Consider the following 14,208-nt stretch of genomic DNA (forward strand, 5'->3'; position numbering starts at 1 on the left):
GCAGCGGCTCCACATGGAGCCAGTGAGCACAGACTCCGGAGGCAGGGAACCTGCACTCCAAGCTCCATGGCTCAGACTAGCCATGTGGCCACAGGGAGTCGCCTAACAGTTCTGGGCCCACTTTTATTTCTCTGTAGGAGGAGGGTAGTAGAATTGTGCCTCCATGCTAGGCCTGCTGGGAAAGTAACAGGATTAATTCACAGGAAGCACGTAGCAGTGAGCTTCTCCTGGTGCCTTGGTAGTCACCAGAGTTATCATCATTGTCATCGTCCTCTCCCTCCTCCATCGTCATCGTCGCTATCTCCTCCTGCTTTGTGTGCACAGTAGGGCCTGAAACCGCTTGGACTAAGCTGAGCTGCAGAGCCCATGGTCTTCTGGGGTTCATAGACTGGTGCCCCCTGGGCTGGAGCAGTTGCCTGAGGGCAGATCCCCTTCCCTGTGGATTCCACCATTTCCAAATAGGCTGTTGGGAAGCTAGTCTGTCCTCTGTTTAGAGTAGGCAAAAAGATGCCCCCCAGCCCTAAGCAGGAGGGCTGTCTGTAGCCTGGGGGTGGGGAGACCTTCTGCTAGGGGCAGATGGCGGGAGCATAGGCCAGGTGCTGGAAACCTGTGCAGGAGGTGGCATGTGAGACACAGTCTGTTAGCCTCCTTGAAGTGCAGGGTCCCCAAGCTACTGGTAGTCTCTGAGTCACATCAGAATGTGGCAGGCGTAGCTGGGTGGTTTGAGGACCGTGTGACCACAGCCGGCTGGTACCCTGGCCCTCTGCCTTCTCCCCTCACTTCTTCTTTCCTCTTCTGTCCTTTTTTTTGTCCTGTCCTCCCCTGCCCTGTGTTCTGTTCTCTCTTCTCCTCTAGACTCTGGGTCAAACTGGATTTGTTCTAGTCTGTCCAGCAGTCAGCTACGTCCTTTGTAGCCTCTGGTACACAGAGGTACACAGGCAGGAAGAGAGCTTTGGTAGGTAGAGTGCTGCCACCACCAGACATTTGATTCTGATGCCAGGGGTACCAGGAGGATTTGTAGCCGTGTCATGGATAGAGACTGGGTAGTTCCTGCCCAAACATATAAGTGAGCAGAATAAGCCTTGCATTCACCAGCCTCTTTCCTTCCACGGATCTGTGTGTGTGTGTGTGTGTGTGTGTATGTGTGTATGTATGTATTTATATCCCCCTTGATACTCATTGGGGCAGTATTTAGTGAAAAGAGGCTTGGGGTGCAGAATGGAGATGGCAGAGTCCTGGGCATACTGAGAAAAAGGTGACAGGGGACCCATCAGCCAGATGGCACAACAGGGAGGGTCACAGCATGAGCAGAGGTGAAGGTAAAATAGTAAGTGTTCAAATATAAGTGTGAAAATATGATGTCTGTGCAAATATGAGCATGCAAATATAAGTGTGCGATATGACGAGTGTATAAATATGATGAACATGCAAATATGATGAGCGTGCAAATATGATAAGCGTGCAAATATGGTACATGTGGAAATGTGATAAGGTGAGGCTGCAAGCACAGTGGAGTGGTGTGGACTACATAAAGAGCAGGCAGAGGGCCTCAGATCCCTGCAGTGGGAATCAGGGGGTGGAAGGTGTGGAGTCTGCCAGGGCTTTGAGCTGAGAAGCAAGAGATGGGCGTTAGGTGGGAAAGTCTCTGTTTGCAGTGTAGGGAAGGACTCAAAGGGAGGAAATGGATCATGGCTACAGCTGATGTCATCAGCCGCTGCACAGATCCCCCTGGGGTCCCATTAATGCTTTCTCCTCCGGAGCCTGTACCAGTCATGCTGTAGGGCTGACCTTGGGCTGCGGGAGCTCATGCTGCTTGTGTACTTGACAACCAGGAATCTTGGGAGTTCATATCTTCTGGTTGGCTGCCAGAAACAGTGGTTATGCAGCCCAGGTCCCAGGCTCCTGGCTGGGCTGCTCTGAGATGCTCACACAGAGCTAAACCCAGGTCATCCTTCCTGCGATATGCTGCTGCTACGTTGCTTGGCTGTCTTCTGGCTCTGGCCCCACTTTCCCACAGCCCTTTTAGTCCATAGTCTGCTCCGGGGGCTCAGCCCAGATGCTGGGAGAGATATGGTCAGGTCTAGGAATTAAAACAGTTGAGCACAGGTCTAGGAGAATGAGGCAGACAGGAGGGAATGTGAGGCCCAGCTTGGGCATCAGCACCATGGACAGCCCCAGGATCACCTCACCTGGATGGTGTTCTCCCCACAAGGTTACAGAACTAGCATGCTATATCCAGTCTACCATATTACTGAGAGATCCTGAACTGTGCTGGGGGGGGGTGCTGCGGTCTCCCTGAGTGAGCCTCTGCTGAGCCCCCACATCCATCCTACAAATTATTGGCCATTAGGAACATGAGTTTTCACTTTCTTCCTCTAACATGCCTTGGGACAGGGTAAAACCTTTCTGGGATGCTCATGAAACATCTGTTCACCTGTCCTGACCTGCATCTTGTTTTATGAGTCCCAGGAATACGCTGGTCTTTTAGTCTATTATGAGTGTTTCAACAGTACCTTAGGCTGGGAAATGACAAGGAGAGGTGTTTATTTTCTCATAGTTTGGGAGACTGGGAAGTCTGGGATTGAGAGCCAGTGCCTGGAGAGGATTCATGTGTTTGTTGTATCATCTCCCAGTTGAAGGCAAAAGCACTTAGAGTGTGATTCAGCAAGAGAGGATAAGCTTTAACAGCAAGCCTATTCTTGGAAACTCAGCCCCACAGTGACATTAGTCCATTCCTGAGGGCTGAGCTCTTTGGCCAGTCACCTCCCACCTCTGTTGCTCAGGAGAATAAGTTTCCCCTGGGCAAACTTTAAAGACACATTTAAACCATAGCAGGCCCAGGGCATCCTCATTGAGCCTGCTTTTGGGAGGAGGCAGTTTCAATGGACAAGGCGATGGTGGGAAAATGGAGCATGGAAACTTGGAAGACCTGGGAAGCAAGGAGAGGAGTAGGAGAACACCGGTACGCCTCCTGGAAACTGGCCTTGAGCTGGGCTTCAGAGGTTCGTATTCTTGCCAATGGGAACAGTGGTGAAGGGTGGTGGGTGGGTGGGTGAAACTTAAGGACATGAGATGGTGGCTTATGTGCAGAAGTTTGCAAAGGAAGCTCCAGGAGCTTCTCTCACGGCCTTTGGACTTCATCCTGAAGGCACAACCTCCTCTTGGGACTGGAGAATTAACTCAGTTGATAGAGTGCTTGCATCCCATGTGGGAGACCCTGAGCCAGACCCTCCGTACTGCATAAACTGGGCATAATGGAGCACCCCCGTAATCCCAGAAGTTGGGAGGTGGAGGCAGGAGGATAAGAATTTCAAGGTCATCTTTGGCTAGACTGAGATACAAGAAGCTCTATTTTGGGAATTTAAAAATAATACCAACCAGAATATGATGTCACATTTTCAGGTTAGGAGGATCTCTCCAGACATAGGAGTGAGTCAAGGTGTCCCAGAGGTAGGAGGGCAATAGGACTCATGGACCTTCTGAGATAGGGGAGTAGAGCTGCCCCAGGGCCTGTCCCTGAGCTGGTGACCAAAGTCCCTCACCAGCCCAGTTCACTAGGTCAGAAGAACATCAGAGGATGGTCCCTCCACCTTGCCTTTCTGGGATGGATATGAGCTATTGAGCCTGCCGAGGTTAGACTTCTAATTTATTTTAATCTGTGACTTATTTAAAGCATTAGGAACTAAAATCATCACCATCTGAATGTAGTGCCACGAGTCAGTGCCCACTACTAGCGGCAAAGCTGGCCAATTCTATGGGCGCACACACCCTGTGCTGATGATAACTACAATCTTTATCTTCATGGGCCGCAGAGCGGAGTAATTAGTCATTTCTGCTGATCTTAGCAGAGCAGCGCCAGCGGGGTCAGGCGGAGCACGTTCTCTGGGCTGCATTTGCCGTTCCTTAAAACTGCCTCTTCTGCCTGCGTCTCACAGGGAGAGATGCCATGCTTTTGTATTCTGGCCTTTTCTAGAAATGGGCAAGGCAAAACAGCAACAGGTGGCATTTTCTTGGGCTCTTTCCACATCCCTGGAGCTGTGTGTGGTCCTAGAAGGAGAAGATCCATTGTCTACATGGAATCTGTGCTGCATGCTGGGACCCATCTGAGCTCACAGAGCTTCTGTTCTGTGCCCTCACTTCCTCAATTACTCCTAAACACCAGCCAGCCAGGGCCCACCTGTATACCGTGCATACATTAGTCACCTTCTCTTTCCTTGACACGCAGCCCTCTCTAATTAAAGGAAATGAGGGTACAAATAGAAGTGGCAAAAGATAATTCATATCCTCTCCCCGTCTCCCTCTCTCTAATCAGGTGCAGGCTTTCTGCAGTCTGCAAGCTATCGGTCTGAGGGCCATGGTACTAAGATTGGCTGAGAGCCCTGGAAGCCTGCACCATGTTTCACTACACAGGGAAAAAAAGCACAGGAGTCCTTTAGAAATCTGGCTCAGTTTATAAAAACCTGTTTAATTCCCAATAAGGAAAGGAGGCGGTAATTAAAGAGTTTCATCTTGGGGGAGGGAAGGTTGCTGGGTGGAAGGGTCTGCAGAGAAGGAAGCTGAGTGAGCGTTGCCTTCTGTTGTGAACATTTCTCCTGACTGCTGCGAGACACGGACATCCAGAGGAGAACTGTCTGATTCAACTCAACCTTCACGTGGTACTGAGTGCATCCACCATCTACCAATCACGTGACCAGGCTGCTTTGCCATGTTTGGCCTTGCAGGGTCATGTGGGATGGCAGAAGGCCCGTGACCTCCTCTCCAGACAGTGGTGTGAGCACTGGTCCTCTCCGCCCAGATCTGCTTTGGCAGTTGGCAGGCATGAGGACAGGGTTGGGTGAGGGGAGCCAGGCATGAGGATAAGGAGGGAAGCCTGACATGTGGAACACCCTTCGTTTTGGGTCCCCAGAACCTTGGAGGCATTACAGACAAAGCGGGTTATGTCAGCGAGCAAAAGCACAAAGTAGCATGAGGCTGAGCAGCCCAGTTCACTTTGTCTGAGGTCATGGAGCGGGGGCTACAGCCAACTGGCTTCTGTCACTCATGCTGCCTCGAGTAGGGAGGCTAGAGAAGAAAAGAGCCATGCTGTATGAGAGCCACTTGGAGCACTCGTCAGCATCACACCGGGAAATGTCCAAGGTGCCCAGACCTTCTACATCTCCATTCCGTCACTAGGTAGGGAGGCAGGGAAACAGAAAGGCTTATGACAGCCATGGGCTCTGATGAATTCGTTTGGCCGACAGACCAACCTAAAATTGATGGGAGGTGATTTGTGGTCTCTGTTGCTCTCAGGAGTGTGAGCTGTATGTTTAAATGCTTGATCACTGTCCCAGACCTCCTGGGGCTGAAGGATCCAGTGGGTGCGTATTAGCACCCCACCCCCAATCTGGAACGTTATCTGCTCTGAAAAGCTGAGCCTAGGACTCAGCTCCCTGGACTCCCTGTGATACTGAGCCCTGGCAGTTCCTCTACTCGCCCTGCAGGGAGCTGGAAGGCTTGGTAGCTTCATACCAGCCTTGCCCAGTTCTGTACAGTGGTTGGTGCAGAAGAGCAGAGGCACCAGCCTTGTTGTGGCCTGGGTGAGACCTGGTTGTCCATGGAGACCTTTTGTGAGGTGAGAGACACTACTGCTTTGGAGCACCCTCTTCCTGGGTTTCCCTGGGGACGCTTCCCTCATTAATCAGCCACATTCTGGTCCTTGTCTTCAGGCCACTTATGGACGTTTCAGCAAAAAAATTGTTCCCCAGGATCTCAGGCCTGCTTTTGAACACTTGTTCCCGATTCCCCATGAACCTCTTCCTGGCCTCTAGCTGAGGCCCCGGGGAAGGCAGGTGAGAGAGTGGCCGAGTCCCAGTTAACCAGGTGGTTCAGTACCTAGCCCTGGGCTCCTCAGCTTCTGACTTTTCACTTAGTACTTTACTCTCAGATGTAGGGTTCTGCTAGCAGGAGTTTGAACTTGGCACACTTGAGCTTCTGTGTGGTGGCTGTGTTCAGCATATGCCAGTGGGGTAGGTGGGTCTGTGGTTGGTAATATAGTCAGCCGGGCAGGGGATTTATATATATGTGGGAGACCAGTGGGTGTTGAGGTTCAGAGCCCCGCCCATGGCCATGGTGTCCTGTTCTTGTCACATGCCTTCCTCTAGGCTCCGTGCCCATGCCAGGCAGTACTGATCCTTGGGCTTGCAAGCAGCCACCTCATCTGACCCCTAAGTACATTTTCCCAGGCTGTGCTTCTTAAAGCGGGTGAGCGTCCCAGCGTGTGAGAGCCATGGGAACCTCCCTAGCCCTCCTCCTCTGCCCTGCTTTATACTTAATCTGTAAAATGGTTATTTGTGGAAAGCAGGAGCTGGCTGCTCCCAGAGTTGGCTTGATTTATCTAAGTAAGCATGTCAACCCATCAGCTCCGAACGAGCTGGCAGCAGGCCACTATTGTCCCTGCCTGCCTGGGGCCAGGCTGCCTCTTTTGAGGGTCAGCACAACCCAGAGGGACATCTGGCTCTGAGTCTTTCTTTCTTCACATGGAGGGAAGCCTCGGGAGACCAGTTTCCCCAGTGCTGGGTGGGTCACAGAGGGACTCACCTCTTTCTCTGAGCCTCAGGCTCTCCCTGGTCTTTCTTTGGGATAAGGCTATTAGTAGAGTGGCATTTCCTTAGTATCCCCAGGTGTGTGGCTCCCATACTTCCCGGTACTGCCTGGCCCACCTGACCTTTTTGTATTCTTAAAGGTGGTTTCCCCCGGTGGTTCTTAACTTTCCTACTGCTGTGACTCTTTAATACAGTTCCTCGTGTTGTGACCCCCCCAACCATAAAATAATTTTCATTGCTACTTCATAACTGTAATTTTGCTACCGTTACAAATCACAATGTAAATATTCAGGATATCTGATATGTGACATCTGTGAAAGGGTCATTTGACCCCCTAAAGTGGTGGCGACCCACAAATTGAGAACCACCGGTCTCCTCCTTCCAGGCAGCGTCAAGTCATTATCTGTCCTAAGGTATGACCTGCAGCTGAGTCTGCTGACCCCAAGGGGACCCCCATGGGTAGCCTTCTGCTGAGGCCCTGATGTGTATTTGTTGAATTGCCCAAAGAATCTGGGGCTGCTCTGATACACTCTAGGGGTTCCATAAAAACATTCCTATGCACCTCTGCCCCACCCCAACGAATTGTTTGGAAAACTTTTAAGGATCAAATGTTTTGTTTTGTTTTTTCAAACAAATAGTACATTTTATTTTATGTGAGTACACTGTTGCTGTCTTCAGACACACCAGAAGAGGGCATCAGATCCCATTACAGATGATTGTGAGCCACCATGTGGTTGCTGGGAATTGAACTCAGGACCTCTGGAAGAGCAGTCCATGCTCTTAACCACTGAGCCATCTCTCCAGCCCCCAGATCAAAAATTTTTTAAAAAGATTTATTTATTTACTTTATGTATGTGAGTACATACATACATAAAGTACATGTATGTAGCTGTACAGAAGGTTGTGAGCTTTCATGTGGTTGTTGGGAACTAAATTTTTTTTTTTTTTTTGGTTTTTTCGAGACAGGGTTTCTCTGTGTAGCCCTGGCTGTCCTGGCACTCACTTTGTAGACCAGGCTGGCCTCGAACTCAGAAATCCGCCTGCCTCTGCCTCCCGAGTGCTGGGATTAAAGGCGTGCGCCACCACGCCCGGCGGGAACTAAATTTTTAGGGCCTCTCTGCTTACTCCAGTCAACACCGCATGCTCACTCCCAAAGATTTATTTATTATTATACATAAGTACACTGTAGTTGACTGCACCAGAAGAGGGCATCAGATCTCATTACCAGAGATTGTGAGCCACCATGTGGTTGCTGGAATTTGAACTCATGACCTTCAGAAGAGCAGTCAGTGCTCTTACCTGCTGAGCTATCTTGCCAGCCCAAGGATCAAATGTTAACACAGGCTTTCATCCTCACTCTGTAAAACCAGCCACTGTCTTTCCAACTGTGTGTCCTCTCCCTTCTGTCCCTTGACCTGGGCCAGTTCACCACCCATCCTTCTGCCCTCTCATCCCAGAGAGCCTCCTCGGTGCTTCAAGTCCTCAAGAATGTTTTCTCCGTGCCTGGGCCCCTAGCATCTTAACAATCAATGTACTGGTCTACCCCTTAGAGGCCCTCTCCAATGGACTGTTGTTTCTTGCTGTGTTTCTTGCTCACCACCCAGGCAGCACCTAGGGCTGGACAAGTGCTATGTAGCTCCTCTGTGCCTGCCTGGGTGGAGGTGAGCCATTTCCTGGGAGTGGGTAACAATAAGGCCAGCAAGTGGTGGAAGTTACTAGGCGCATGGTTGATGCCAGTTGTTGAAGATGCGGCATTTATCAGGATCCTACTGTGTGTGTGTAACTATACATTATTGTGGTAGCTAAACACACCCAACCAAACACACACACCTACACCCACCCACCATTACCTATCTACCTTATGGTGAAGGCTGGAGAAAGACTCTTTAAAGAAGCAATCACAGAAAAATGAGGTCCCTACGGTAAGTTCTGCTCTGGGTTAGCTGCATTTCTTACAAGATGAGATCAGGACCCAAACTCTGAGAGGATTCCACTTGTGGACACAGGGAGAAGGTGCTATCTGCAAGCTAGGACAGCAGTCTTGCAGAAGCCTCAAAAACTGGCTTGCTAACACCTTGACCTCAGCTCCCAACCTCATCTGCAGAAGATAAGCGTCTGCCTTATTTTGTTAGAGCTGCCCTGTAATCCTAGCACTTGAGAAAGGAAGGCAGGAGGATCAATTCCAGGCCAGCCTCTGTTACATAACAAGTTCAAGATAAGCCAGGGCTATAGGAGACTCTGTATCCAAGAAAGGATCGAAGATGCAGAGGTCAGTCCCCAACTGTGTGCCCTGCCCCTTCCGTCCCAGCCCCCTCTGAAGTCACCCTACTAGCTTGGTGGCATGTGGCTTACCTACCGGTGAACAACTCCAGCCAAGTCTGGGGGTGTGGCAGTCCTGGCTGTGTCTAGCTGCTGTCAGGACACCTGGTGCATTGAACACCTAGGTGCCATTAGGGTGTTTTGTAGTGCAGAAGCAGGGATACACCCTGGCTTCATCTGGGCCTTGTAGTCTCAGGGAGGGCTGAAAGGCAATCTGTGAAAATGGCAGCTGGGACTCCAAGCAACAGAAAGCCTGTGACTGTTCTAGCAGCACGGACTCGATGTCTGGCCCTCTCTTGAGTTCCAGGGATTAGCCACTGTGCCACAGCTAGATTCTCAGTCATCTCCACCCTTTTGAAGGTTTTTTTTTTATTATTATCATAAGGCTGGCCCAAGAACTTCAAACAGTTAATCGTCATATCACATGAGTCGTGGAGAGCAAACAGAAATGAATGCATGCCTGCTCACTTGTTCCTGCTTGGCTTGATTTCTTCGCTCTTACATAGTTCAGAGTCCTCTGCTTAGGGAATGGTGCTGCCCACGGTGGGCCTACCCATATCAATTAACATAATTAAGATAATCTCTTACAGACATGCCCATAGGTCAACTCAATGTAGGCAATCCCAATGGAGAATATCTTCCCAGGTTATTCTAAATTGTGTCAAGTTGATAATTGAAACAAACCATCACAAATGTCTCAGGCCTTTTTCTGTATTTTAACAGAATCCTTTAGACTGAGTACATAAAGATATCAGTTCTGGGGACTCAGAAGCCAGCTACCAGGGCGGCATTTAGTGAGAGCCTCCCTGCTTTCTGTTTTACAACACAGCAGAAGGCAGCAGGCCGGTGATTGAGAAGGTCTTGCTTTATAACAAACCCACTGTCACAGTAACTAGTGACATTGTCTGTTCATGAAGGCAGAGCCTGGTGGTGACCCAGTCATCCGGAGGCCCCCACCTGTCGTTAGTGTTGTTGCTCTGGGAACTGTGTTTCCAGCTGATGAGTTTTGAGGGACACCCTCAAACTGTCCTGCTGTGTACTTTTGAAAAATATATTGACCCAACTCCATTCTTTTCTTCACTGTGTCTTGCAGTAGATCAGCAAGCAGGTCATATGAAATCCTAGAGGAGTGTCCCCAGCATGTAGGATCTTATAGCTGGTGCTTCCCTTTCTAGACCTAAGCAGATCAGACAGAGATGCAGACAGGTGCGGTAGCTAGGAGGGGATCTGTCTGGACCCTAAGGCAGGGGCAAGACTGATGTCCTTTAGAAAAAGTGCTTGTGTCCCTTTGGAGCCAGCAGTTACACACAGGCTCTGAGTCCCTTCTCTGAACCCTAAGCTAGCTCAGTAATCTGCTGGCCCCATAGCAGGCAGGGATGCTGGTGGGCCACACACAGCAAAGATCTTATTCCTACCTTCATCGCCTCTGGGATGGATTGGCAGCAGTGGGACTTGGCAGGAGACAAGTCATCTGTCATGGCTGCAGGCCAGCCTGCAGGTAGTCCCACAGCATGTCCTTGGGAAGTCTTGACCACCTGTCATTTGGAGAGAGGGGGAGGGGGAGAGAGAGAGAGAGAGAGTAGTGGATGGAAGGAAAGAGCCAAGAGAATGGGGAGAGGCGTCCACATCCTGAGACCACACTTCTGTAGAGGAGGGAGAAAATAGGGCTTCAGACTAGCATGTGCACTGCAGTCTTTTCCAGACTCCTGTCCCCAGGGCCTGAGAATGGAACTTTCTTGGCAGTGGCTTCCTATTGATATCACTAATTAGAATTCGGCTACAGTGGGCTTAGGAAAGGAGGGGAGGACAGAGAGGACAGGGATGACAAGGAGCTGTGTGGCCACAGAGACAGAGGTTGGAGCAGAGTATCTGCTAATCAAGCAGTGGTGGGGATTGGCCCATCCAAGAAGCTTAGCGAGAGTCCAGAGCCACCTGTAATGTTGAGACACCGACCTTGCTGTCCCCCCGCCGAAGCACAGGGTGGATCTGTGCAGTTCTGCAGTTACAGCTGACTCTGCTCTCCCAGCTGCAGACTGAGGCTTGCCCTGAGCTGCGATTTGTCTCTCTGTCTGACTGTAAAGGGCCAGGATCTGGAATCCCTCTTGCATACTTTTCTGTTTTGCTGTTCTACGACCCTTTCAAAAAGCACTCTTGCCTCTTGAGCCACTCTTGGCCCGTGAATTCCAGGATCCCTGGATTGGAAGCATGAGTTCAGCCTTTCCTCACATGCAGGGCCTGTTAGCAAGGTGACTTGAACTGACACCACCCCGGTAAATGCTCCACGAGGACGGAGTGAAGTCTGGCTGGGGTGTCCTTGGTATCCCTGCTCATCCTGGGTCAGATCCTGCTGGGCCTTGATCAGAGAGGGAGCTGGTGTCTTGTATGCTCAGTAGGAGGCATTGGAACGGTGGCTGCAGGGTGTGGTCCTAAGACATGGGTCCCCAGAGCTGCTGTGGGCCTCAGCAGGGGAACATGTTTACTAAGAGTCAGAGCAGTAGCATCCAGAGGGAGCTGGACTAGGCACGCTGGCCCTGGAAACATACCAGAGGCTGTCCCTTGGGACTCCGGGAGCCTCTCTCAGTCTCCACATTGGGCAAGAAGAAGATAGTTCCTTGGGGAAGGCCAGAGCACTGTCATTACAGGGAAGTGACACACAGGTCCCTGAGCCATCAGATCAGTGGAAGATTTCTAAGCCCAAGGACATGGAAGGCATTGTGCTATCCAGTCACAGGGAGCCTATGGCCTGTATCACCAAAGCAGCTAGGCTGTCTGTTCTCCTAGCCCTACCTGCTTCCCCTTTCTTCTCCCCACTTCCTCAGCAGGGCCTGCTGGGAATTCTGGGAAATGCTGTCTTTCCACTTAGATTATGAACAAAGGAGGCAGGACCAAAGATGTTTAGGCTTGCCCTTGTCACCATGTTGTTGCTGTTTTGGGGAACTTGGTGTACACACACACACACACACACACACACACTCACAATCTGCATTAGTCCCTAGCTCATTACTGTGCAGATCTGGGCCATTTTCATCTGCACTTGGCCACTGGTAGGTGACATTGCCTTGGCTGCCTGTGGAGCTCCAGCATTCTGGTCCTGATCTTAACCAAGAACTCACGGGAGGATAGAAGGACCACAGAAGGGGCATAGATGAACATGGTGGGCTGGGAAGGTTGCTATCACGGCTTGCCAGCCTGAGGGGCAAGCTAGAAGTCCTCAAGTTAGTCACAGTATGCTCAAGCTCCTTCCTAGGCCCTTAGCATGTCTGTCTGTCTGTCCATAATAGGACAGTTGGGATAGCCATATATTAAAGTGCAGGTGCTCCAGCCTGAGAAAGACAAGAGTCTTGGTTTCTAAGTGGAATATGGTAGTATACATGCAGGTTGAGAGGCAGAAGGGAGAACTCTTGATGATCACTCCAGGAACACACTCTCACACTCATCACACACACACACAAACACACACATGCATACACACATACATGTACACACCCTCAGGCTCACACTCATCACACACACACACACATACACACACATGCATGCACACACATGCATGAGGCTGAGATGGGTGTGTATGAGGTACCAATAGTGCACTAGGAATATTCAAAGCAGGCGAGGAGGAGCTTGGGAAATGCACAGGTGCTGCCCCCAGCAGTTCTTACCCCCATGTCTGGTACAGGCTTTAAGGAGGAAGCTGCCATTTCTTAAGAGGAGTCAGGACATGAGTGGCAGGGCCCAGAAGCCTGAGGCTAGTAGTTCTCTGCACTTGCTGGCTCCAGCCTCAGTATGTGACATGCCTTCATTTACTTGGGGGAGACAGATGACATGAGACAGCACCAGCTGTGTATCAGGATGGGTCGGTATCTGGGCCGGCAGGTAGCCTCATCTTTCGGAACCTCATCATTTTCCTTGTAAAGTGATGCCTGCCCCAGTGCTACAGTACCTCAAGGGTACTGTGTACCAAGGTTACTGTGCACCGAGGGTACTGTGCACCAGAAGTATGGTGGGGGGGGGCAGAAGCCCGAGGTAACCACATTTTATCCACAGTGAAGAAGCAGAGGTGAATGCCGGTATCCAGCTTGCCTTCTTCTTGATACTCAGTCCAGGACCCCAACCCATGGGGTGTGTTGCTTGCTCTAACAATAGGATAGGCGGAGTTAACCCTGCTTAAAAACACCCTCCCAGACATGCTCAGGGGTGACAGTGAAGACTAGCTGCCACACTTCCAGATGCCATTAACTATGAGTCTCGGGGTTCAATTTTTAACACAGAACCTTTTAGGGGATACATGCAAGCCACATTCAACTTCAGCGAACACTTACATGGGCACCGAAGGAGGGACAGAAGGTGTTGTCACTCTGCATTCTGCCATTAGCTCCAGTAATGACACCAGCACTCCAAAGCTGGCCTCGTAGGCTTAGGGACCAGGATTGCAGCAGGGAGCAATGAGGAGGTTGGGGCTGGAGACTTGGTCACACCCCTTCCTGACTGTGTGACCATAGGCATGCTGCTAACCCTCTCTGATATCATTGCAAGAGTAGGAAACATGAAACAGGTTCAGTGCGTGAAGGGCTTCGGGGTGGCCTGGTGCTTCTGAAGGGATGGCATTCTCTCACTTGCTCGGATGTGATGGAGCTGTGGCTCACTATCCTGTTCAGTTCTCACTTCCATGTGCTCAAATGTGCATATTCCAGAGTGGCCTTTACAGCCCAGCTTCACACTCAATACACACCCAGCTTCTTCCTGTTTACCTACATGGGCTCTGCTACCAGTCGTGCCTCTCTGTTCCCCCCCCCCCCCGCCCCTGGGTATCTTTCTAACACTTTACCTTCTCCATAAATCTGAGACTAAAACCCATCCCCCACTAGCTGTGGGCCCAGACACCCCTGCCATCCCAGCCGACCATCTAGAGCATAGCCAGATCACCCCTCGCCCTGTTCCCCGTCAGGCATGGGGAGTCTGCTCCCTGAGTGGTGGGTAATAAGGGCCGAGCCGGAGCAGAGGGGTAATTAAATCATGAGGTAAAGCTTTGTAGAACACGGGATGCCTCATTAGGTCGTGAGGGAACAAGCACGCGTGCCTGCCTGGGCCCTGAGCGCCCGTGAGCCCGTGTAATTACAGCTCAGTGTGAGCCTCGTTAGCTCCATGTTCAGGGAGGACTTGGCCTGGGGGCTCCATGGACTCACTGGAATCTGCTGCAGGGTGGCTGTGGCCTCCCTGCTTGGATGGCCTGTGAGTTTGAGGGCATGCAGGGGACTGTCCTGGAGCCCTGATGCTGGCCTGGCTCCTGCTTTAGATCCATTTCCCAAGAAGT

General features: G+C 50.9%; 1 protein-coding gene across 3 annotated transcripts in view; it reads left to right on the plus strand.

Moving 5' to 3' along the window:
* Positions 1-14,208, plus strand: part of Ppp2r2c (protein phosphatase 2 regulatory subunit Bgamma) — an 89,154-nt gene that overhangs the window by 25,701 nt on the left and 49,245 nt on the right. Inside the window, exon 1 of one of the 3 annotated variants that reach the window (XM_029477623.2) lies at positions 2,891-3,002. The exons of the other annotated variants lie outside the window; for them this stretch is intronic. Within the exon in view, the coding sequence (XP_029333483.1) occupies positions 2,906-3,002 (97 nt within the window). The 5' untranslated portion in view covers positions 2,891-2,905. Of the gene's footprint in view, positions 1-2,890; positions 3,003-14,208 lie in introns of those variants that run through there. 3 annotated transcript variants of the gene reach the window in all.

This window comes from Mus caroli, unplaced genomic scaffold (genome assembly GCF_978045245.1).
Source record: "Mus caroli unplaced genomic scaffold, Mus_caroli_1 scaffold_4, whole genome shotgun sequence".
In the NCBI taxonomy this organism is placed as follows: Eukaryota; Metazoa; Chordata; class Mammalia; order Rodentia; family Muridae; genus Mus; species Mus caroli.